The 23,957-nt window shown below is 36.0% G+C and overlaps 1 protein-coding gene across 1 annotated transcript in view; it reads right to left on the bottom strand.

Annotated features, from left to right (window-relative positions):
- The window catches only part of OSTF1 (osteoclast stimulating factor 1), a 57,828-nt gene that overhangs the window by 15,908 nt on the left and 17,963 nt on the right, over positions 1–23,957 (bottom strand). Inside the window, exon 2 of the mRNA XM_044659559.1 lies at positions 10,833–10,879. Within this exon, the coding sequence (XP_044515494.1) occupies positions 10,833–10,879 (47 nt within the window). The remainder of the gene's footprint in view (positions 1–10,832; positions 10,880–23,957) is intronic.

Genomic DNA, 23,957 nt, shown 5'->3' with positions numbered 1-23,957 from the left:
TTAATACTATAAAACAGTGATTCCCAAAGTGGGCGCCACCCCCACCCCCACCCCCACCCCTCCGTGGGTGCTGAAGCAATCCCGGGAAGTGGTGATGACCACAGGTGCATTTATCTTTCCTATTAATTGCTATTAAAATTTTTTAAAAAATTAATTTCCAGGAGCGCTAAGTAATATTTTTTCTGGAAAGGGGGCAGTAGGCCAAAAAAGTTTGAGAACTACTGCTATAAGACTATCCTATACAACTCTATAATTATGTCACCAGTACCATCCCTCAAACTGGAAAGGAGAACTTACTGGGAAGTCCAATAAAGATTCTTAAGCCTGAAAAAGGAGGTTGTGGGGGGAGGTTGCTGCTGGCTTTTGAAGGGGAAAAATAAGCCATAAGAGAGAAAGATTTCAAAGTGAAATTACTGACATGGGCAATAAAAAAAAAAAATTAGATGTTAACCAAAGATACAAAATACAGGGACAGATCTTCAACATAAGGACACAATAAATATATTTTATAACCAACTAGTGGATCTGCTTTAGAGAAACCTCAAGGCAGAAATGACTGGGTCAAGAGCCCAGAGCTACAATAGAATATAGGAATTAGAAACAATTGCAAAGTCAAAACAGGGTGAATGCCCAAGGTAAGGATCTCTGGAAAGCCACATAAGAAAGGATGCTCCTTCCACTATCTGGTGGTCCTTCAATCTAAGATAAATCTAGGAAGCTGGTTCAAGAACCTTTGAAGTCCAATCATATCAAATCTACTTATGCTAGAAATCTGTAAGCTTCATCTGGAATCTAGGCTTAAGAAATTTTGGGTATAAGAACTTCAGCGACAAAAATTGAAAGAATGGGTCAGTGAACAAGAGAAAGAAAAATAAAGGCCTAGCTCTACTTACATTGAAGACCAGATCTAATTAGTCTTTTTGGAATCCTTTTGTGCAGAAAGAATGGGGGATCAGAACATCTTCATGTTCAGCTCAGGTGGGGGGAACACACCTTAGTCTGCTACTTGATTCAATATTATATTCAGTTTCACCATTGCAAATTCTAGAGCATACCATGGGTATGTTTGTAGAGTTCCTTTTAAACAGCTCTATTTGCAAGATCTTTCTCATGAAACAATTAGTTCTGAGTGCCCACTAAGATTATAAAATATTATGCAGTTAATAACCAAATTGCCTTCGTTGGCCCACTCAGATTACCTTATTTACATCTTGATAACACCTGTAGAAATTTATTTTTACATGAGCTGCTTCCCACCCTTATTACACACACACACACACACACACACACACACACACACACACACACACACACACACACACACACNTACACACACACACACACACACACACACACACACACACACACACACACACACACACACCATCCTCTAGGCTTAAACATAAAAATCACTGGATATACTGAATGACACATAATACAACAAACCCAAATAGTTATTTACAATTGTTCAAGTATGAAAAAGTCATAGTCAGAGGCACATCTAACCATTACTGTATTCTTGAATAGTATTATGGTCTTTGTGAGAGAACCTATTGAAGTTGGTGCTCTTTATTGTAAAACTACCTTTTTGTTTTTCATTTTCAGCCCCTGTACCTTTCTCTGTAGTTTCTAACAATAAAAAACTTAGAAAACCAGAAGAGCTACATGCTGAGTTGTCAAGCAGAAGTTGGAAACTTGTATCTCCTTCCACAGAAATTCTGGATGAGAAGACCAGAGGAGAGAAGCCACTGAACTAGGCATGGGAGATTCGTAGGTACAAGAAAGTGAGGTTTCCTGGGAGCCCAAGAGCCACAAATGTCATTAAGGGGTTTGACCTAAAGGAAATGATGTCAAACCCCTTGGAACAAAGATGTTTTATAATTTCACAGAACTACATTATAAAGAGACAAAATTACAAAAAAGAGTCTTTAACAAAAGTATATAATAGAAAAATTAAAGCCTGATTTTTTCATTATAAAAATACAATAGTAATACCCTAATATGATCAATAATATCTCTCACTAACAAAGAAAAGTGCTTAATTCAGAAAATGCCATGTGATAAGATCACCATGTCATTTTGTTACTTTTTTTTAATGAGTGTCAGTTCAAAGCACTGGTGATGTGTCACTAGGCTTGGAAATAATTTATCTTGGGCAGCCATAATGTTGTCCATTTTAGCTGGGAAAAAAACACAACCAACTTTTTAAAGTCATCCTATATTCAGGACAAAGCCATTGGGCAACTTATTTCCACCTTTAATGGAATAGCTCCCAAGATACAATTTTGCTATCTATAAAATTTCTTTTCAAGGAGCAGTTATTCCCTGGACAAATTAGGAAGATGATCTCTCACAAGCCCTAAGCAAACCAGATGTTTCAGATTATCATTAACACAGCAATAATTTGGATGATTTCATTACTTTAAAAATGAAAACAGCCTGGAGGTAAAAAGTTTGCATTTTCTATTAAGAAAACCTACTAAATGTGTTTAGGGAACATCTTCCAATAATTTATTTTAAAATTTCTGACTACATATTTGTGGGTCAACATGGAGAAAAATATCATCACAATATGGCAAAATTATCTCTAATTCAGTTTTGTTCTTCCCTCTTTTCCTCTGTTTATGATGAGATCATTTTTGTTGTTCATCCTTTTTTTGAAGAAGATCACTGACCCCAACAGGGAGATATTGTCATCTTGATGAACCAACACAAAAAATAAGAAAACAATAGGGGGGCAGCTGGGTAGCACAGTGGCCTGGAGTCAGGAGGACCTGGGTTCAAATATGGTCTCAGACACTTCCTAACTGTGTGACCATGGGTAAGTCACTTAACCTCAATTGTCTAGCTCTTATTGCCCTTCTGCCTTGGAACCAATACTTAGTATCAATTCAAAGACAGAAGAGAAGGGTTTAAGAAAGAAAAAAGGGGAAAAATGAATACATAATATGACATTAGTGGTAACATGACTATATCCTGTATAACTCAAGAATAATGATTTTTTCACATTAGTCTTATACAATGTAGAAAAAAGTGAATTGAGGAGACTTAAGCACACTGTAGTTTTAGTTTTTTAATCAACTTACTTAGAATGGTATCAGAAGTACAGATCTCTATAGAATTGTATGGCACATAAGACTGTGAACCAATATTTACTTTCAAGGAAGAAGTAGAAAACAGAAGGGAAAGTATTTGTAGTCATATATAGGATCGTAGAGCTAGATAGAATCTTTTAGGATGCCTAATTCGATTCTCCTCATTTTTTTAATGTCCGATTGTTTTGCTTAATTATATTTGTTGGTAATCAAGTTATTAAAATAGGCCAAGGAGGCAGCTGGGTGGCTGAGTGGATGGAGAGGGGTCAGGCCTAGAGACAGAATGTCCTGGGTTCAAATTTGACCTCAGACACTTCCTAACTGGGCGACCCTGGGCAAGTAACCTAACTCCCATTACCTAGCCCTTAATGCTCTTCTGCCTTGGAACCAATATACAGTATTGATTCTAAGGTGAAATATAAGGGTTTAAAAAAAAAAAAAAAGATAGGCCAGACAGTGTTACAGAGAGATGAATCTACATTTTTTAAAACCTTATTTTCTGTCTTGGTAATAACTCTATCACTTGCCCAGGTTCATAGAGCTAGGTAATGTCTGAGGCCAGATTTGAACTGGGCCCTCCAAATTCCAGGCCACCTTGCTGCCCCAACATCTGTGAATTTAAAAACATCAATGGGAGGATGTGGGGCCGAAGAGAATGAATTTAGGTCAAGGTTTTCTAATATAAGAAAAGTAGAATAATAAGGTGCAACATTAATGATATTTTTCTTTATGTTTATCAAAGACGAAACATGAAAGTATTTTTTAAAAAAACCTATTTGAAGGGGAGACATTTCCTAATTCTCTTATTTATCCAGAATATAAGAATTTCCCCTTCCTGACCCAATTCTGCCCATTCTTCAAGGCTGAGCTTAAGTCTCAACTCTTTCACAAAGCCTTTAAATGCCTCTCTCTCTCTCTCTAAGCATTTATTATCTACACACCACTTAGGTTGTTACTTGTAACATTTTGTTCACTGTTACTTTATCTCTGTGTGTTAATGTAACAATACAAAATCAAAACAATAAAACAAACCAAGAAGTCTTGCTCCCCTCACTATGTGATAAGGCTTTCTGGGTATGATCTTGCCATGCTTTCTTTCCTCCCACCTGGATCTTGTATATAGGCACACTAGAGCAAGCACACAAAAAATATTTTAGCTGATTCACTGATTGATATAGCTAGTTCATGGATCTCTTGCTGTAAAGTGAAAGAAACTAAACGTCCATAGGGTAAAATATGCAAAGCTACAGTGCCTCATATTTGACTCTCACTAGAAAGCTCTAAAATAAAATAATTTCTGATATCTCCCAATGAATCAATCAATAAATATGTAAGTGAGTGGCAGCTAGGTGGCTTGGTGGATTGAAATCCAAGCCCAGAGACAAGAGTTCCTGGATTCAAATCTGGCCACAGATACTGCCTAGAAAATCACTTAACCCCAACTGCCTAGCTTTTACAGCAATTCTGTCTTAGAACTGATATTTATTATCTATTCTAAGACTGAAGGTAAGAATTTTTTTTAAAGCATATAAGTGCCTACTATGGGCCCAGATACTATGTTAAGTGCCAAGAATACAAAGAAATGAGAGAAAGATCTCAAAGATCCTTACATTCTAACAAGAGGCACACACACACACAGAGATACATACGTGTGTATACACACACATTCTAGTTATAGATTAACACAACTCTGGGTGTTCCACAATTCAAACATTTATTGAAAAATAAAATGTTAAAGCAACCTTTTGCTTTTTTTTTGTTTGTTTGTTATTGGGTGTTTTTTTTTTTTTGTTTTTTTTTTTGTTTTGCTCTTCTAGGGACTTAGGATGGTCTACAACCTGATAGAATTAATTTTACTCATAGAGCAGGAGATAATCTCCTCAAATTTAAGTCAATCACTGTCCTCACAGATGGAGAGATGTAGAAATATCAACAGGACAAGAATCTTGTCTCTAATCCCTAAACCAAGGGAAACTTAACATGAGGAAGATTAACTGGGGCAAAATCATAACTCAACCAAGATATGACTAATTATATTCTTCTCTCCCATTTCCATGATCCTTTCAACATAGTCAATCACTCAACTAACAATTATTAAGCTCAAATGAGATAATAATTATAAAGTATTTGGTTGAGTGTCTGGCACATAGTAAACAACTATAAAAATGCTAGCAGTTATTATAATTAAGTGCATACTATGTGCCAGACCCTAAGATAGGAAAATTTTTACTATACCATTTAATCAAGTGATGAGAGAAGAACTGGGCCCTAAAATGGAAGGGAAGCCACCAATGCAAAGTAACAATCTATGAAAAACTTGAATAAAAGTATATCACGGGTACAAACTCTAATGTATAAATCAAAGATTCATATATCTTGGAAGGACAAAAAGAAGTAATTTATTCCAAATAATTAAAAATTTTCCTTTTATATGGGGCTTTCTTCCTGAAAATTAAAAGTGCCTTAAAAGGTCTTTCAATCTTTAGATCCCTAAAGATCTGTTATAGACCCTGAAAATTATGTATATCATGGAAAATTTGCCCAAATACATGGTGACCCAATTTCTAATATGGTGCTTAAATCTCCACATTCTTCCTTAAACCTTTCCAATGAAAGTATTATCAAATAAACAGCTAGCTTTTCTCCAATTTTCTATATTGACTATCTACTACCAAAACAGAATCATAAAGCTGGAAGGGACCTAGCTTTGCCACTCATGTGAACTTAGTCAAGCCATTGGACTTCTTTATAGATACCAAATGTCCTCATCTATTAAAAATTAGGGAGTTGGACTAAATTATCTCACCTTTAAATCTATGATGGTCTTACGATTCTTTGAAGTCATCCAGTCTAACCTCTTTATTTTACAGAAGAAACTAAAATTCAAAAAAGATCAAAAGCGATTGGCCCAAGTTCACACAGGTGATGGTAGCAAAGTCAGGATTCAAACTCATCTCCCTTTGACACTCTCTCCATGGAAGCTGTGGAATTAATTGTCCTAAAAGCAGAGAACTGACTATGTCACCTCTCCTTTCTAACAAACTCCAGTGGCTCCCTATTACCTTCAGGATAAAATATAAAATCCTGAGTTTGGTATTCCAAGTGCTTCATAGGGTGACCTCTACCTCCCTTTCCAGATTTCTCACACCTTCTCTTCTGCTCTTCCTGGATTCTGTGATCCATGACTAGCCTCCTTAATGTTCCTGACTCCAGGTATTTCATTTTCTGAACATGTTCTCCATGTACCTATTCTGGACATTTTCATGCCTGGAATTCTTTCCCTCTTCTTCTCTGTCTCCCAGCTAAAAGCCCATCTTTTACAAGAAGTATTTCCCAATGCCCCTTAATGCTAGTAACTTTTCTCTGTTGTTCATCTCCAATTTATTCTGTATAAAACTTGTTTGCACTTAGCTATTTTCATGTTATCTCCATGTCACCTCCTTTAAAACAAAGACCACCTTACTTTTCTTTATATCAGTATAATGCTTGGCAAATGGCGGGCACTAAATAAATGTTTACTGACTCCTGAAATAATATTTTAGATGTTATTCATGAGTTTCTGTGGTTTAGACAACTTATACAAAAATAATCCATTGGTCAACCTTCTAGTAAATAACTGCAAAGCTGATCTTAAAGGACAAAGTCTACTTAGTATTTCATGCTTCACAGCTTGATGGACCTGCCCATTAAGTCTATTCTCCCTTGCCTTGGAGGATGACAGGCCACTACCATATCACAATGAAGCATGAGAGGACATTAATGGAGTTGGGTACACATGTATACTCATACAGTTAATCAAGAAGTATTTATTAGTTATTACAAGCTCAGCACCATACTAAGCATTATTTTGAGAAAAGGTTCCTCCAGATGTCCAAAGGGTGATAGAAAAAAGATTAAGAACTCTTGGCTTAAACAAAAAGAGCAATTCTCTAATATGGTAGAACTCAAGAATTACTCAATAGGTACAAGAAGATCTCATGTGATCATGCTGTTCTTCCATCCCTCTCCCTCTCCTCAGGCCTCCCTATTCCCTGAGACACAGCACTACTGAAAAATATTACATGAACATAATTGTTAAAGCAGTGGCTGGGTCTGAGAAGACTGATGCCAATTTGGAAAGTTAACTGTGGGTAAAATGCTATCAAATAGCATCACATGCTATAGAGAGCTTTCATGAAAGAAAGAATCAAATGATGTGGCAAACTTTATTGCTTTCTTATTTTAAGAAACTGCCAAAGCCACCCCAATCTTCAGTAACCAGTACCCTAATCAGTTAACAGCTGTCAACTTTAACATAATGCTCTCCACCAGTAAAATGATTATGACTTGCTGACAATTAGCATTTTTTAGTGAGAAAATATTTTAATTAAGGTATTTACATTGCACACTTAAGAGAATAGCAGTGATAGGTAAACTTTTTAAAGAGGGGGCCAAAGGAAAGGAAATGCTCATCTGTCAGTCTGTTTCAAAGGCAACCCTTTTGAAGTTTCATTGTATTGTATCCTACTCATTGTATTTGTCAGATTAGGAATAATGTCCTGCCTCCGGATAGAACATTTCAGGGGGTTGCATCTGGCCGGCAGGCTATAGTTTGTCACTGGACTAGAGTATAGTGTAAACATAACTTTTATATGCACCAGGAAAACAAAAAATTCACTTTATTGTGGTGGTCTGGAAATTCACTTTATTGTGGTGGTCTGGAAAAAACCTACAATGTCCCCAAAATATGCCTGTATACATCTACAAGATACATACAAAGAAGGCACAAGGTATCACTTGCACTGAAGGTTGTTCATGCAATTATATATATGAAAGATGTGCCAGGAAAATGAGGAAACTTCCAGGGTTTCAAACCACTCGCTATACAATAAACCAATATGAACATCCAAATAAGTAAATCATTAACACAGATAATATAGGGACTAGCAGTGAACTTAACTCAAGCTAAATGGATTCCAGAGCTTCAAAGTGCCTTCCTCCAACTCAATAAAACATCTTTATAAGACTGTTTACCAATCAGCTCTGATGGAGGACAGAATCTCAGACCTAGAATAAGGGATGTCTCTCTAGAATTAGGACATGGTGCAATCCACTGTGGTCTTCAGATAGAAAACATGCCACACTCTTAGGAGGGAAGATGAACTCTTTTCCTAATTCTATACAGACTACCTTAACTGAATTCTCCTCTTAAAAGGAAAACTTGTACTTTCCCCAACCAACTCCTGATATAAATGACGGGGACAGATCAATAACTAACAAGTGAATCGTTAGCTGTACACTCCCAAGAACAGAGTATTATGAGAGAATCTATAATTGAAGAGGAAAAACATCCACTAAAAACATCGCAGGGAGTTTAATCTTAGACATCTAATGGTGGTTTAGATATACAGGTAAAAAGTGAGAAGAGTAAAAAGCTGGCAGCCGTGGTTAAGGCTTAAGTTCAATATTAACTCCCTCCATCTTCTCACCCTTAAAGGCTTGATAAACAGGATTGGATCACAATGAGGTAGCAGTCGGCTTTCTTCTAAAGAGATCAATAGGGTTCACTCTGTGAACAAGAAATACAGCTTTCTTGTCTGCCCTAGTTTCTCTACTCTGGTTTATCCAGTTTAACCAGGTTTATATAGGAAGCTGTTAGAAGAAATAACAAGGTTGTTCCTTACAGGGCCTGTCCTGTCCTCCGCTCTTAAACAACCAAAGACCAAAAGAACCACACACAATGAGTCAAATTTGATGTAGCTTGTTTTTTTGTGTGTGTGTTTTTTAAATACTTTAAAATGTTTGTCAATAGGAAAAAAACTTTTGGCTCTGATAAAAATATTCACAATATTTTAGTGATAGCAATGTATTGAATATGCTTCATTATCTTGACAAATCTTTTTTTTTACCACTTTTGTGATACAACAGTATGCCATTGTTCTTAATGGCATAATGGATAGAGTGCTAGACCTGAATCAAGAAGACCTGAGTTCAAGCTTCAAATTATCCTTCGGGGGGCAGCTGAGTAGCTCAGTGGATTGAGAGTCAGGACTAGAGAGGTCCTAGGTTCAAATCTGGACTCAAACATTTCCCAGCTGTGTGACCCTGGACAAATCACTTGACCCCCATTGCCTACCCTTACCACTCTTCCACCAAGGAGCTAATTCACAGAAGTTAAGGGTTAAAAAAAAAAAAAAAAGAAATATCTTTCTACAAAGAATGTTAACTTTTCAACCTGAGAAGTATTGGTTCAAATTCTCTCACACACCCTTACTAGCTTTACGAACATATTTGTGTGATTGTCTTGTTTCCTTACCTAGAAACAAAAGCATAGATTTGCAGCTAAAAGGGGTCTAAAATCTACTCTTCTTACTTTACAAATGAGGAAAATGAGTCCAGAGCAATAACTTGTCCATGGTCACATAGTAAATGGTAAAGATAGATTTTGAGTGCAGGTCTTCTAATTCCAAATCCAGCTCTCCAAGCAGCCTCTGTGACAGGAATACTAAAGCCCAAGTTTCATACGATTGATAGGATTAGATAAGTACTATACATAAAGTACTTTGTAAACCCTACTATATTATCTAAATATCTATTAACATGATTGCATCATGGATAGACCTGAAGTCAGGAAGACCCAGGTTCAAATCCTAGCTCTGACATATACTGAGTTATTTCTTTCTTTATTTAAAACCCTTATCTTTTTTCTCAGTATCACTTCTAAGAAAGAAGGGCTAGGGCTAGGCAATCAGGGTTAAGTAACTTGCCCAGGATAAGAAAGCTAGAAGTGTCTGAGATTGGATTTGAACCCAAGACCCTGGTGTTCTATCCCCTGTGCTACTTAGCCGCCTTCATCTACTTCTTTTTTTTTGGACCCTGGACCAGAACTTCTCACTTTTCCCAGACAACTTGGTAACTTTTTAAGTTGGAGAACAGATTTCTAAGTTGCAGTGGAGGAGGGAGTCTTTGCATCTGAAGTTCCCTATATCAATGAAATCACAAATGTAGTCTATTATTACTAATATCTGTTAATATGCATTACCATTTCCAGTACTGTTGTCATTGTTGTGAATGGAGAGTGAGATAAATGAATGTTTATAAAAACGAATGGATGGATGGATAGATAGATTGGTCAATAAACAGGTAGAGAGAAATATAGATATGAAGGTATATATGCATAAATGTATGTATGTATCAAGCTAGAGATGTAGATTGGGAGTTACTTCTATGAAACAGAAGTGATAAAGTTCCCAAAGAGTACAAAATCTGTGAGAGAGAAAGTATAGAAAGAAGAGAGTGGAAGGCCACATTTGTAAGCCTGGAGGAAGGAGATAAGTCATAAAAGAAGAAGCTTCACATCCAGTCACTGGCTAACTCTGTGACCTTGGGAAAGGTACTTCCTCTTTCTAGGCCTCTGTTTCCTTTATCTGCAAAACAAAGAATAAGTTTCCTTCCAGCTCTTAACATTCTGTGATTCTAGGATCAGAGATGGAGGCAGAAAGAGCCTCAGGATAGCAGAGGATTTAAAAAGCCAAAGGAGGAGAGAATTCCAAGAAGACAGAGATTAATAGAGTTAGCTAATGCAAAGGTCAAAGAGGATGAGAACTGAAAAAGGATCACCGGACATGACATTTTAAATAGATACTGGTCACTTTTCAAAATGCAGTTGAAGGAAAGCTGGAAGGAAAGGAGGAAGGCAGAAAAGAAAGAATCGAGTAATTTATAATTGCCCCTATGGGACAGAAATTGAATACTTACAGTTCTGGGTTCAAATGTATACAGCGCTCTGAAGACTTTGACCTGCCCTAAAATAAAACAAAAAACAATACAATCAATTTTCAAAAACAAAAATCTGTCATGCTATCTGTCATCAATAAGAAGATAATACTATCTAACAGTATGATACACATATATTCCAGCACTTCCAAATTTATGGTCATCACCTAATATAATTAAGTTTGCAAGTTTAGACTCCAACTTGCCTTCCTCATCTCTCTCTTTTTTTTTTTAAATTTATTAATCTATGGGAAACAGTGAAAATAATTAAAGGAAAATTCACATTTCTAAATGTTCATAATATTAAAATAAAGAAAGAAAAAGAATTGGGCATATAATTTTTTTTTAATTATAAAGAACAAATTAGAAATCCTAAAATTTAATGGTAACAAAATTGAATGTAAGAAAACCAATGAATTAATTTTTTTAAACTGAGTTAAGTTTTATGAAAACAACAACAAAAAGACTGACCATTGGTTAATATTATTTTTAAAAAGAAGAAAACCAAATCACTAGCATCAAAAATGAAAAGAGTGAACTTACCACTAATGAAGATGAAATCAAAGCAATTATTAGGGATTATTTTGTCCATCTCCTCTTACACTCATATAAACAACTAGACTACTTACTATGCTTCCAAATTCATTCTTCCTTCTCCTTTCCCTTGCTCTAGATGCCTCTGGATCTCAAAGGCTCATACATTTAGAATAGTAAGGACTTAATAGACCATCTATTCCAGGGGCTGGTAAACTATGACCAGATCCAAATCCATTTATTCCTATTTTTGTATAGCCATGCAATAAGAATGATATTTGTATTTTTAAATAAAATTTTATTCTATTTTAAAATATAAAAAGCATTCTTAGCTCTGCTGCTGAATAAAACCACATGGTGAGCTAGATTTAGCCCACTGGTAATAATTTGCCATTCTGACTTATTCCATTCTAATTTCACAAAGGAGAACAATGAAGCCTGGAGAGGTTAAGCGACTTCCCCAAGATCACAAAGATAGTAAGCAAAATCCTAAACCCAGATATGACCACTTTCATGAAGCCTTCCTTAATCCCTTTGCAAATGGGCACAATCAATCTCTTCTCTGTCCCATGATTTCTTATTTTCCTTGGCTTATAGTTTTTAAACATGGTTTAACTTCAAAATATTATTGATTTCTTTAGTGTGGACCTCTTGAACTGAACATATTCTAATTTTATTGTAATTATTTGTGCTCCATCTTGTGTCTTGTACTAAGTTCTTGAAGGAAAAGATCTCTTTTAGATGTCTTATTTTTTTTTTAAACCCTTAACTTCTGTGTATTGACTTATAGGTGGCAGAGTGGTAAGGGTAGACAATGGGGGTCAAGTGACTTGCCCAGGGCCACACAGCTGGGAAGTGTCTGAGGCCAGATTTGAACCTAGGACCTCCCGTCTCTAGGCCTGGCTCTCAATCCACTGAGCTACCCAGCTGCCCCCTTTAGATGTCTTCTTGATCTCTGCATAACTAGCATTGAGAACAATTTACTTGCTTATTTTTTGTTGTTGTTCAGTCATTTTTCAGTTGTGTGCAACTCTCTGTAACCCCATTTGGGGTTTTCTGGGCAAAATTATTGAAGTAGTTTGTCATTTCCTTCTCTAGCTCATTTTACAGATAAAGAAATGGAGACAAACAGAGTTAAGTAACTAGCCTAGAGTCACACAGCTAGTAAGTGTCTGAGGCCAGATTTGAACTCAGAAAGATGAGTCTTCCTGACTCTAAGCTTGGCATTCTATCCACTGCACCACCGAGCTGCCTCTCACATATGAACCCAGGTTCTTTGATTTCAAATTGTAAAATTGGAATTTGGGAGATGCCATTTAAAAGTATATATATATTTTCTATGGACACGTGGGAACTATCAAACTACATTTCCCGTGGTCCAACCGGTTTCCGGTTCTGGTTCTTTGGGCGTGGGGACGCCTGCATCACACGCATAGGACAGTTTAAATGGGAGGAGAATCCGAAAGGAAGCTCTCTCTGAGCTAGCAGGCGTGGGAAGGTACAAAAGGTAAAAATGGCGGAGGCAGTTTGAATTCTTACCAGCGCATGGTCTAATGATTTTACCAGCATGGCCATGGCTTTAATTAAACTACTAATTTATATTATTATATCAGTCTTTATTATTTTTAATCATAAAAAAATACAACTGCCAAATAATTATCTATAAGCACCCCCAAATCCTTTAAGGGGGGAGCAAGGAGAAGAATAGGATAAGAGAAACTTTAAAGAATTCTTCAATGATGGGTTTTTTCCTTTTAAATAACATACTTAAGACCACGAGGTTCTCTATTCTTGTTATATATTCCTCAAAAATCTATAATAAATTCACCTGCTACAACAGAATGATCAAGCAGATAAATAGCACAATGAAGTAACACACATACACACACTTCCTTGTTCATAAAAACTAAAATTGTGGTACTATAAAGCAGCAGTCATCAAAACAATATGGTAGGGGGCAGCTGGGTAGCTCAGTGGATAGAGAGCCAGGCCTAGAGACGGGAGGTCCTGGGTTCAAATCCGGCCTCAGACACTTCCCAGCTGTGTGACCCTGGGCAAGTCACTTGACCCCCATTGCCCACCCTTACCACTCTTCCACCTATAAGTCAATACACAGAAGTTAAGGGTTTAAAATTTAAAAAAAACAAAAAAACAAACAAAAAAAAAAAACAATATGGTACTGGCGAAGAGACAGAGAGGAGGATCAGTGGAATAGACTAGGGGTAAGTCAACTCAGCAAGACAGTCTATGATAAGCCCAAAGAACCCAACTTTTGGTACAAAACCCCACTATTTGACAAAAACTGCTGGGAAAATTGGAAAACAATATGGGAGAGATTGGGTCTAAATCAACATCTCACACCCTATTCCAAGATAAACTCAGAATGGGTAAATGACTTAAATATAAAGAAGGAAACTATAAGTAAATTAGGTGAGCACAGAATAGTATACTTGTCAGATCTCTGGGAAAGGAAAGATTTTAAAACCAAGCAAGAGTTAGAAATGTGCTCAAAAGAATAATGAACTGCAGGAATTCCATGTGAACTGGAATGACCTCCAGGAATTGATGCAGAGCGAAAGGAGAAAAACCAGGAGAACATTGTACACAAAGACTGATACACTGTGGTACAATCGAACATAACGGACTCCTCTACTAGCAGCAATGCAAGGATCCAGAGCAAGGCTGAGGGTCTTATGAGAAAGAAAACTAGCCACATTCAGAGGAAGAACTGTGGGAGGAGAAACACAGAAGAAAAACAACTGCTTGAACACATGGTCTGATGGAGATGTTATTGGGGATGAAGACACTAAACGATAACTCTAGTCCAACTATCAATATGAAATGAAAACCCAGTGCAATTGTGCATCGGCTAAGGGGGACTTAGAGAGCTTTGGGGAGAGGGAAAGAACATGAAACATGTAACTATGTGAAAACATTTAAAAAAACTATAATTGTGTACAAAATCAGATTCTAATAGTTTTCTGATCTAGCCATTTAAAAAAAATAAGATGTTTAGATTTCCACTTTGGACAATTCACCCAAACAATCTATACTGTTTTGTGCAAGTCTGAGATACAATAATTTCTAAAGGATCCCACCTTTTGTGCAATTATTTTACAATCAACTTGTGAATTAGTACATTCTTGAGGTAATTCCTCTGGGTTCAAACCCTGCCTCTATCCTTAATTACTTGTGTAACCTTGGGTGCGGTGGGCTTCCTAGATCTCAGTTTCCTCAACTGTAAAATGGGGAAGTTGAATTAGATCAAGAATTCTTAATCCTTTTTCTACAACAATCCCCCTTGAGTATTTGGTGAAACTTATGGACTTCTTTGAATAATATTTTAAAATCAATTTTTAAAATACATAGAATTACAGGGAAATCAATTGTACTAAAATGAAAATGTCAGTACCAATGACCACATGCTACCTGACAATTCTAATAATTACAGCAACTTCAAATTAGTGATAAGTATAAACATTTTGAAAATTTTACAATAATGCCAATGTGATATAAAAGTATCAGTTGCTACTAATATTACTGTGGGTTGTTTTTGGCTTTTTTTTTACTACATTTATAATTGAAGGAAATTTCAAAATTTCAGTTAGAAATGAGAAATAAAGATATAATTTTCCCCATAAAATTTCATGGACCCCTCTCAGCCTATTTGTCCATAGACCTAAAGTTATTTAAGAACCCCCTGGACTAGACAATCTAGAAAGCTACGATCCTACAATTCTGTTTTATGTTTTATTCATTCATTTCATTAGCCTAATAGGGCATTTGCCAACCTACCCTTGTCTGTTCTTGTCTTAGCATCACATATGGCCCAATTTTACTGTAAGTTAGTCTTCTCTCTATAAAATAATTGGACTCATTATGAAAGACCTAGGATTAGAATGACTACTAGGCATTTGTGAATTTATGCCAGGGACAAACCTTATTATTCTGAGGAATCTATTGGTTTCTCTAGATTTCCAAAGGCTTCATAACCCAAAAAGAATTCTCATCTTAGAGAGATGCACCAAGTACTGACAGGTGAAGTTATTTTTCCTAGGACATAAAGCAAGTATGTGTCATAGAGAGAACTTGAACTCACTTCTTCCTGGTTTCAAGGAAGGCTCTTTATCCACTGCCATGATGCCTCAGTAACGTTAGTAGTGTTTTAAGTAACAATTCCCTGTAATCTGAACAAGTTATATATCTAAAGTGTTATGGCTACAGCAACATCTCTAGAAATGTATAAAAGTTATACTTCTAAACCACTTATTTCGCAAGAGATATAAAAGTCTGATTGTTAAAGGGCATTTTTATATTCTTGGATTTCCAAATATCCCAAGAGCAAGTTCCTCTAGACAGACATTTCAATTTGCCCTTTGTGTATTATTTCTAATACAAATATGACTCCTCCTCCACCATATGGTTTGGTAGATCCAAAGAAATGTGAGACTTTCACCAAGCCTATGTTTGTTTGTTTTTTAAATACACGCCCACATCAAGCTCACAAAAAAGGAAACCACTAACAATAGAGAGAAGAGGCCAGGAAAACATTTATCTGCAGACCTGATTCTCCTTTCAAGTCCTGAGATTGAACTATCTGTCCCACTTCAAACTTTTCTAAAAGAAGTTACAAAAAAGAAACCTTATCTTGGGAACACGTCAAGTAAAACACATTCAGAGTGCCAATGGCTCCACAGTTACATTATCAGTAATTCAGATAAATGAGTTACAACTAATGTTCAACAATAAGAGTAACCTCTAACTTCAACTTGAAGAGCTGGCTAATATTCACAGAAACCAATTCACTCAAGACAACTTAAATTTTGTGATGGAATCTCGGCTAATTCACTCTCTATATGGAATTCTTAACCTGGAACACAAGAATATTTTAAGAATTTGGATAACTATTTCAATATAATTGGTTTCCTTTATGATATTATGTATTTTATTTTATGTATTTAAAAACATTCTTCTAAAAAGGGGTCTTACTAGACTTACAAAGGGGCCCATTACACCAAAAAATGTCAAGAACTGCTCTCAGCTGTTCACATTTGAAAAAGAGGGTGAGGTTTTAAGTGTATTTTAATATTTTAAAAAGAATGAACGTTAAAATCCCCAGTAGGTTAATATTCAATTCTTTTTTATTTGCTGAACATTATATGTGACTTTTTTTTACAGTTTCTAGCTTTAACATTTTCTATTCTCAAAAACATGCTGGAAGTCAAGAGAAAATGTAACAAAGCAAAAGAAAAAAGAAAAGTCAAGGGGTATAAAGAACAAATGAGATAAAAAAGGATTTATAAAATAAAAACTGTTTTTACTTAAAATCCTGTTTTGTTATTTTTAGAAGTATTTATGTTTAATTTATGAGTGATGAATTTTTACATCATATTTTCTTCTTCAATGAAAGGTCTATACTTTTCCATAGAGGCAGCATGACTGAATTAGCAATCAGAAGACTGATATTTTACAATCCATTTGACCTCTAGCAAATCACTTTAATTCCTAAGTTTCAGTTTCTTCTTCTATAAAAAAGGAACTCACGAAGCAAAGATCAAGAGAAATTTGGTAAAAGTGATAGTGATTTGTAAACTCAAGTCTCATTAAAAAAGTGGCAATATTCTTCAAATTGTTGAAGAGTGATAGAAGTATGATACTTTGCATATCCATACTCTCTCCCCTTCAAAAACCCTAGGAGAGAAAAAAAAGAGATCACTTAACAGAGAATTATTGGGAGTTGACCCAAAGTTCTTTCAAAACAAAAGATAGGGGTCAGCTAGGTAGCTTAGTAGATTAAGAGCCAGGCCTAGGGATGGAAGGTCCTGGGTTCAAATCTGTCCTCAGATACTTCCTAGCTATATAATACCCGGAGCAAATCCCCATTGCCTAGCCCTTACCACTCTTCTGCTTTGGAACCAATACTGATTCTAAGTAGTGATTCTAAGACAAAAAGTAAGAGTTAAAAAACACACACACACATATCAGGTATAGGTTTAAAAAAAGAAATAGGGGCAGGGTGAGATTATTAAGAACATACTGTTTCCCCAAATGCAAGAAGTATAAAAAACTCCCTCTAATCTGTAGAAAGAGTCTCTTACCAATTTCTGGTCCACCTGAATGGGGTATATTCTTTAAAAAGAGTCTTAATTCATCTTAGAGAAAGTCATAAGAATTTAGCCACTTAGACAACGGTCATGAGAGTCAAGAAACCTGGGTAAAATTTAGCATTTCAGCTCTAAAGACAATGATATTTTATGAGATTTCTAAGGTCTCTCTCCCTACTAAAATATCTATTTCATTTAGTCTCTTCCCTCTCCAATCCATTCACACAGCCACTAAACTTATATTCCTAATGCATCAATCTAACCATACCGCTACCCTGCCTCAAAAATCCAGTGTTTCCCTACTGTCTTTAGGATCAAATATAGACTCCTCTGAATTTAAAGTCTATCAGAGATCCTGGTTCCACCCTAACCAAGTTTATAGAGGAAAAATCTGGAAGTCTCAGTTTCTTCATCTACAAAATAGGGATAAGGATACTCATACCACCTGTTTCAATGGATTTTTATGAAGTAAACTATATAAACAAGTTATTGTTAATGTACAAACCATTAAAAGTACTCAATCAACAAGTATTTATTAAATGTCTGCTACATGCTAGGCATCGTGCTACACACTGAGGATATAAAGGCAAAAACAAAAACAAAAACAAAAACAACAAAAAAAAAACCAGTCCTTTCTCTCAAGGAGTTCAGTTTAACAGGCAATAATTTCTAGGTATTCCTAGAAGGTGCAGTGGACAGAGTGCCCAGCATAGAGTCAGGAAATCCTAAATACAAATCTACAAATCCGGCCTCAGACAGTTTGTGGGACCCTGGACAAGTCACTTAACCCTTCAGTTCCTCATCTGTAAAATGAGCTAAAGAAGGAAACAGAAAACCCCTCCAATAACTTTAAGAAAACCCCACATGGGGTCACAAAACCACTGAAATGAAACAATAAATTCCTATCAAAACAATATTTTCCCAACATGGCTGAATTATGCCATTAGCCACAAAAATGACAGCCGTGTTACAATAGTCAGAAATCAACTCTACAGCTCCAGTAATTCTCTGTGCTTATCAATTCCTGACAAGTTGCCAACATGTACCAGTGGCGGAAGTTTTTACAACAGGAATTTCTCCATACACAAACACACAAAAAGTGAAAGATCCATACCACCTCCATTCTCCCTCCCCCACCGCACCCCCCAAAATAAAACCACAAATGCAACTCCAGTGATGAAACAGGATGTTTTCCTTCACACAGAATACAATCCAACTAAATGATATTTAAAAATCAAGGCCATCCTTTTCTATTAACAAGTTAGAGGAAACAGCTGTACTATGTTGGCCCAACATGGCTCCCCTGAGCTTTGATGGATTACAGCTTCCATAAAATGCAATGATTAAGCAAGAGAACAGCCTGCTCCTGTGGATTCATAATTATTTCATTCCACAAAAACCTGATTGTTTTGGAAGTTATAAAGAGAACTGCACTCCTTGACAAGGAATTGCTGTTATCAAAGCAATAGTAGCCAAGAGCTTTAGAAACACATAAAATGCTTATATTCATAACCACATAACCTGAAACGAATGAAATCAATGAATAAAATCAAAGGGCTATAACCAATTACAAATTTAAAAGAATATTTCTGACAACTGATATAACATTTATATCATCACCTCACCCTGTCCACTCCCCTGCCAAAGTTAGTAATTTGAAACATTTCTTAATTGCATCAGCACAAGTGGAGGAGGACTCTGCCTCTTTTCAAATAAGTGACTAGTGTTTTCTGACAAAAGGATACTGTTTCATTAACAGTGAGTCTTTTAAAACTTCTTTTTTGGCCTCCTTTGCCCTAGAATTTGGGGTACCACGCTGCAATTCTTTCACATGTATACAGTCACTTTTATGTACCAAGATCCAATAAACTTGTCTTCTTTTTCCTTTCAGACTTAAAAAAAAAAGGGGGGAGCGGAGCTCACAGAATTTCAAGAAAAAACTTCTTGCCAAAATTCTGTCATAACTTTGAATTTAACTACTTTGTGTGTTATATGCATGTGTTATAGAGAGGTTGTATAAGGGCTATGCATATATAGTTATACATGTATTTATTAACTTTATATTTATTCTGTATATCCTTATATTTGGGTTTTCCACTTCTATTAGAAAGCATTCTCTTTATGAGCAGAAATTATTTCATTCTCTGCCCAGGATCACACAGCTAGAAAGTAGCTGCTGTAAACATCTGTTGATTGGCTGATCTTCAAATAAAAACAAAACTTTAAATTTAACAACTTTGTGTGTTATGCATATGTTATAGATAGACTGTTATAAGAGATATATATGTATATATATATATATATATATATTGACTTTATACTTATTCTGTACTATATATCCTTGTACTTGGGTTTGCCACTCCCATTAGAAAGCTTTCTCTTTATGAGCAGAAATTATTTCATTCTTTGCCCAGGATCACACAGCTCAAAAGTGTCTGACCTTAAACAATGGTTGATTGATTGATCTTCAAATAAAAACAAATAAAAGCTGAGTAAATGAGATAATCTAACAGCAACAGAAGAACCCTAGAATTGGGTGACTTAGGAGCACACAAACTCACAGATAACCTTCCTTCTTTCCTTCCTGAAAGGACTTAGATGTTAAAAATGAATTGTGCCAGGTTCAAAAATGCCTACCTCCAATCTCTGACCAGCTGGAGTCTCAACATTAAAACTTAAGGGAGTCTCAACAATAAAACTTAAGGTGTTCACTCTCTCCTCGCTTCTACCCAGTTTTCATTAGAGGGGCAGTGAGGTACAGTAAAAAATGTGTTAGAAGTGGGATAAAAGAAACTAAATCAAATCCTGCTTCTGCTACTTATGAGCTATGTGACCCTAGAAAAGTCATCTAAGTTCTCAGGAATATAGCTCTTCACTTATAAACTGAGGAATTTAGACTAGATGGTCTCTAAGGCCCTTTCCAGTCATAAAACTATGCCCTTATGATTTGGAGAGACTGCAAAGCTGATCTTTAAGAGAAGGAGGAAAAAAAAAGAGAACCTAGGATGACACCTGCTTCAGTAAGAGGAAGGGCAAAATTACATGAAAGCCCAGTCTCAGAAAAAAAAGAAGAGCAGCACGCCTTAGGTATAGTACATTCTCTCAGGAGAAAGATATGGCAAGATTTGGAATTAATGAAAAGTAAACTTCCTGCCTCAGCTAATCCATTCCCTATCTATGTGACTTCAGGCAAATCACATTCTCTTTAGGCCTCCCTTTTCCTCATTCATAAAATGCAATGATTAGACTATCTGCCAGGGTGGCCTTGAGTAATCCCTTAACCTCTTAGGGTGTGGTTTGGTTTAGATAATTTCTGAGGCTCCTTTTCTGCTCTAAAGAACTGAACATAAAGGTCAGTCTCCAATCCACAGTCCATAGAGCTACCAAATTTATACTTTTTTTTTTTTTTTTTAAATTAAAACCCTTACCTTCCATCTTAGAATCACTTCTGTGTATTGGTTCTAAGGAAGAAGAGTAATACAGGCTAGGCAATGGGGGTCAAGTGACTTGCCCAGGGTCACACAGCTGGGAAGTGTCTGAGACCAGATTTGAACCTAAGACTTCCCTTCTCTAGGCCGGACTCTCAATCCACTGAGCCACCCAGCTACCCCCCAAATTTATATTCCTAATGTATAGATATGACCATGTTGCCCCCAACCTCAAAAAAAGAAATAAATAAATGAATAAATATATAAAATGTTTGTCTTTAGGATCAAATATAAACTTCTCTGGCATTCAAAGTCCATCACATCCTACCTTCCCAAGTTCATTCTATATTTCTCCCCTTCCAATACCCTATATTCAGTACAGTCATTGGTCTCCTTCCTGTTCTAAATATAGAACCTTCTAGTTTCTATTTCTATGACTCAGTCCTGCCCCAAGACTAGCCTGTACTCCCAATCTTCAGTTAACTTCAAAACCCAGTCCAGGGCTTGATTCTTTTTTTATTTTTTGAGTTATAATTTTTTAACTATATAACATAACAATATAATATATATAATTTGTTACAAATAAGTAATAAATTATAATATGCTTATCCAAGAGAAACACACTCACATTAGTTAAGTCCCAAACTCTATGTCTCATTCTTCTTTCCTCCCTTCTTCCCTCTTATTCTCCCTCCCTCCCCCCCACAAAAGGCAGGTAAGATAACACAGGCAGTACATATATTGTTATGTGACATATTTCCTTGTTTGTCATGTTGTGAAAGAAGACACACATCACTTACACTAGAGAAAAATTCATAGAGGAAATAAAGTGAAGAAGAGTATGTTCAGTCAGCATTCAGATTCTGTTCCTTCTATGGTGGTGGATATCATTTTTCATCATGAGCCCCTTGGACTTGTCCTAGATCTTTGCCTTGTTGATGACAGTTACGTCATTCAGTTCGAAAATGATCTCATCAGTGCTGGAGCCTCTGCCAAGAATCCAGTATGAACTTGGTATATGTTTTGTATATACTTAGCTGTGTTTGTGTCTTCTCTTCTAAGAGAATTGAAGCTCTCTGGGGGCAGGGACTGTTTCATCCAGTTCCAGCATCCCCAGCCTCTAGAACACCAACTGGGACATGGGAGTCACTTAATAAATTGCTGATATTACTATAAATAGGACAGATTTTGTTTTTTGCTGTCCCTAAGCTAAATATATATTTTCTTTCTCTTCCTCTCTTGCCCTCTACCCTCCTTTTACACACACACACACACACACACACACACACACACACACACACACACACACCCCTTAGAAGGCTTTGTCCCTATAAGAATGCTCAAATAAAATGCTCAAATTTTAGCTCTGAGTATTAGAGAATTTATTCTATCTTAGCAGAAATGTCTTATTTTAAGTTGTCTTATTATTTAAATATAATATCATCTTCCATTTGCCTTGGTGGGTTTCTAAGTCACATATAGAATTAAAATAACCATTTTGAAAATAAATTCTGTTCCAAGTCTATAGTTATATCAATATATGAGGCATCACAAATTCTGTTGCTGGGATTATACTTTCTACAGAAGCAGCTGTGGCTCAGTGTTAAAAGTTCTGAACCTGTAGTTGGCGAGTCCTGAATTCAAATCCAGCCTCAGACATTTCCTAGCTGTGTGACCTTGGGTAAATGATTTAACCACTGATTACCTGACAAAAGGACCCATTGGATCCACTGGAGAAAGAAATGGCAAACTACATCAGTATCCTTGCCAAGAAAAACCCCCATGGATCACCATGGTTCATGTGGTTATGAAGTCAGGCATGAGTGAACAACAGGGTATACTTTCTACTGCAGAATGTTTCACTCTTTAGACCTTCACAGATAATAGTTTCTATGAGGAAAAAAATGCAGCTAGCCCTTTGGGAATGTGTGGGTTAAGCTCATTTGGCCCTCAAAACCACAAGATATCACCATGTTTTTTTCAACTTGGTAGGATCTGCCTTCCCCTCTCCTGGCATAATCATTAAGAATGCAGGGTTGCCTTCTAGCCTAATATAACATTAGAGTAAGACAACTATAATGGTTGCCCCCCCCCAAAAAAAATCATGTTGAGTAGATGAAGATCAGTAATATGAATCAGGTCTATCCATGTAAAGCTGAAGCTAGACTGAAAGGGACCTTGAGTACCTGAATCAATGGTATATATTTTATTCAGCAAGCAATGGAAAAATCACTAAAAATTTCATGTAGCAGAGTGAGATGATTAGAGTAGTGCATTAGGAAGGATACATTTTCCCATCATACATATTCAAAGTCCTACTTCTCACACTTATCAGTGTCACCCTGGATGACTTTGCAGATCTTTAGAATTTTCCATCAACTTTTCCTACTACTCATTACCTTGCTACCATGCTAAAAAAATGAAAATACAAATAAATAACACATGGTGAATTCACCCACCAAAAATAAAGTATATGAAAATCTAAAGCAATTATTACTTTTATTTCTCTCTACTGATTTTCTAGGCTCCAAAAAGTCCGAATATGATGGGTAGCATGACCCTTTAGGTATTGAAAAGCCAAATCAACATAAACACTTTCTAATATGCCCAGGGTTTAAAAGCCAGGTAAAAGGTATAAAGGAAACAAAGCTTGGCCCTAAAGGCATTGTTGAGAGGGTAAAAAGATGTGTTTGTGTGAAAATATTTAAGGAAGCTTTGCTTTTTATGACAAAATAGCTGGAATAACACAAATGCAATGAATGACAGAAATGGCTGAATAAACAGTGGTATTTGAATGTAATGGATTATGCTATGTTATTGAAATGTCAAAAATAGGAATACAAAGAATATAAGGGGCATATGTGAAGAGATGAAAAGAGAATATGAATAACACATGCCATGATTAAATAAAAAAATAACAGCCACAAAATTAAGAGAAACAAGTATCCAAGTAAAACAAATTCAAAGGGAACTCAAAAGCAGAGGATGTTTATATTATCATTCTGATATAATTTACATATTTTAAAACAAATTGTAAGCAA

The sequence above is a fragment of the Gracilinanus agilis genome, chromosome 1 (genome assembly GCF_016433145.1).
Source record: "Gracilinanus agilis isolate LMUSP501 chromosome 1, AgileGrace, whole genome shotgun sequence".
Taxonomy (NCBI): Eukaryota; Metazoa; Chordata; class Mammalia; order Didelphimorphia; family Didelphidae; genus Gracilinanus; species Gracilinanus agilis.
Note: the sequence above shows the minus strand (reverse complement) of the source record. Positions and strands in the feature narration are given on the sequence as shown.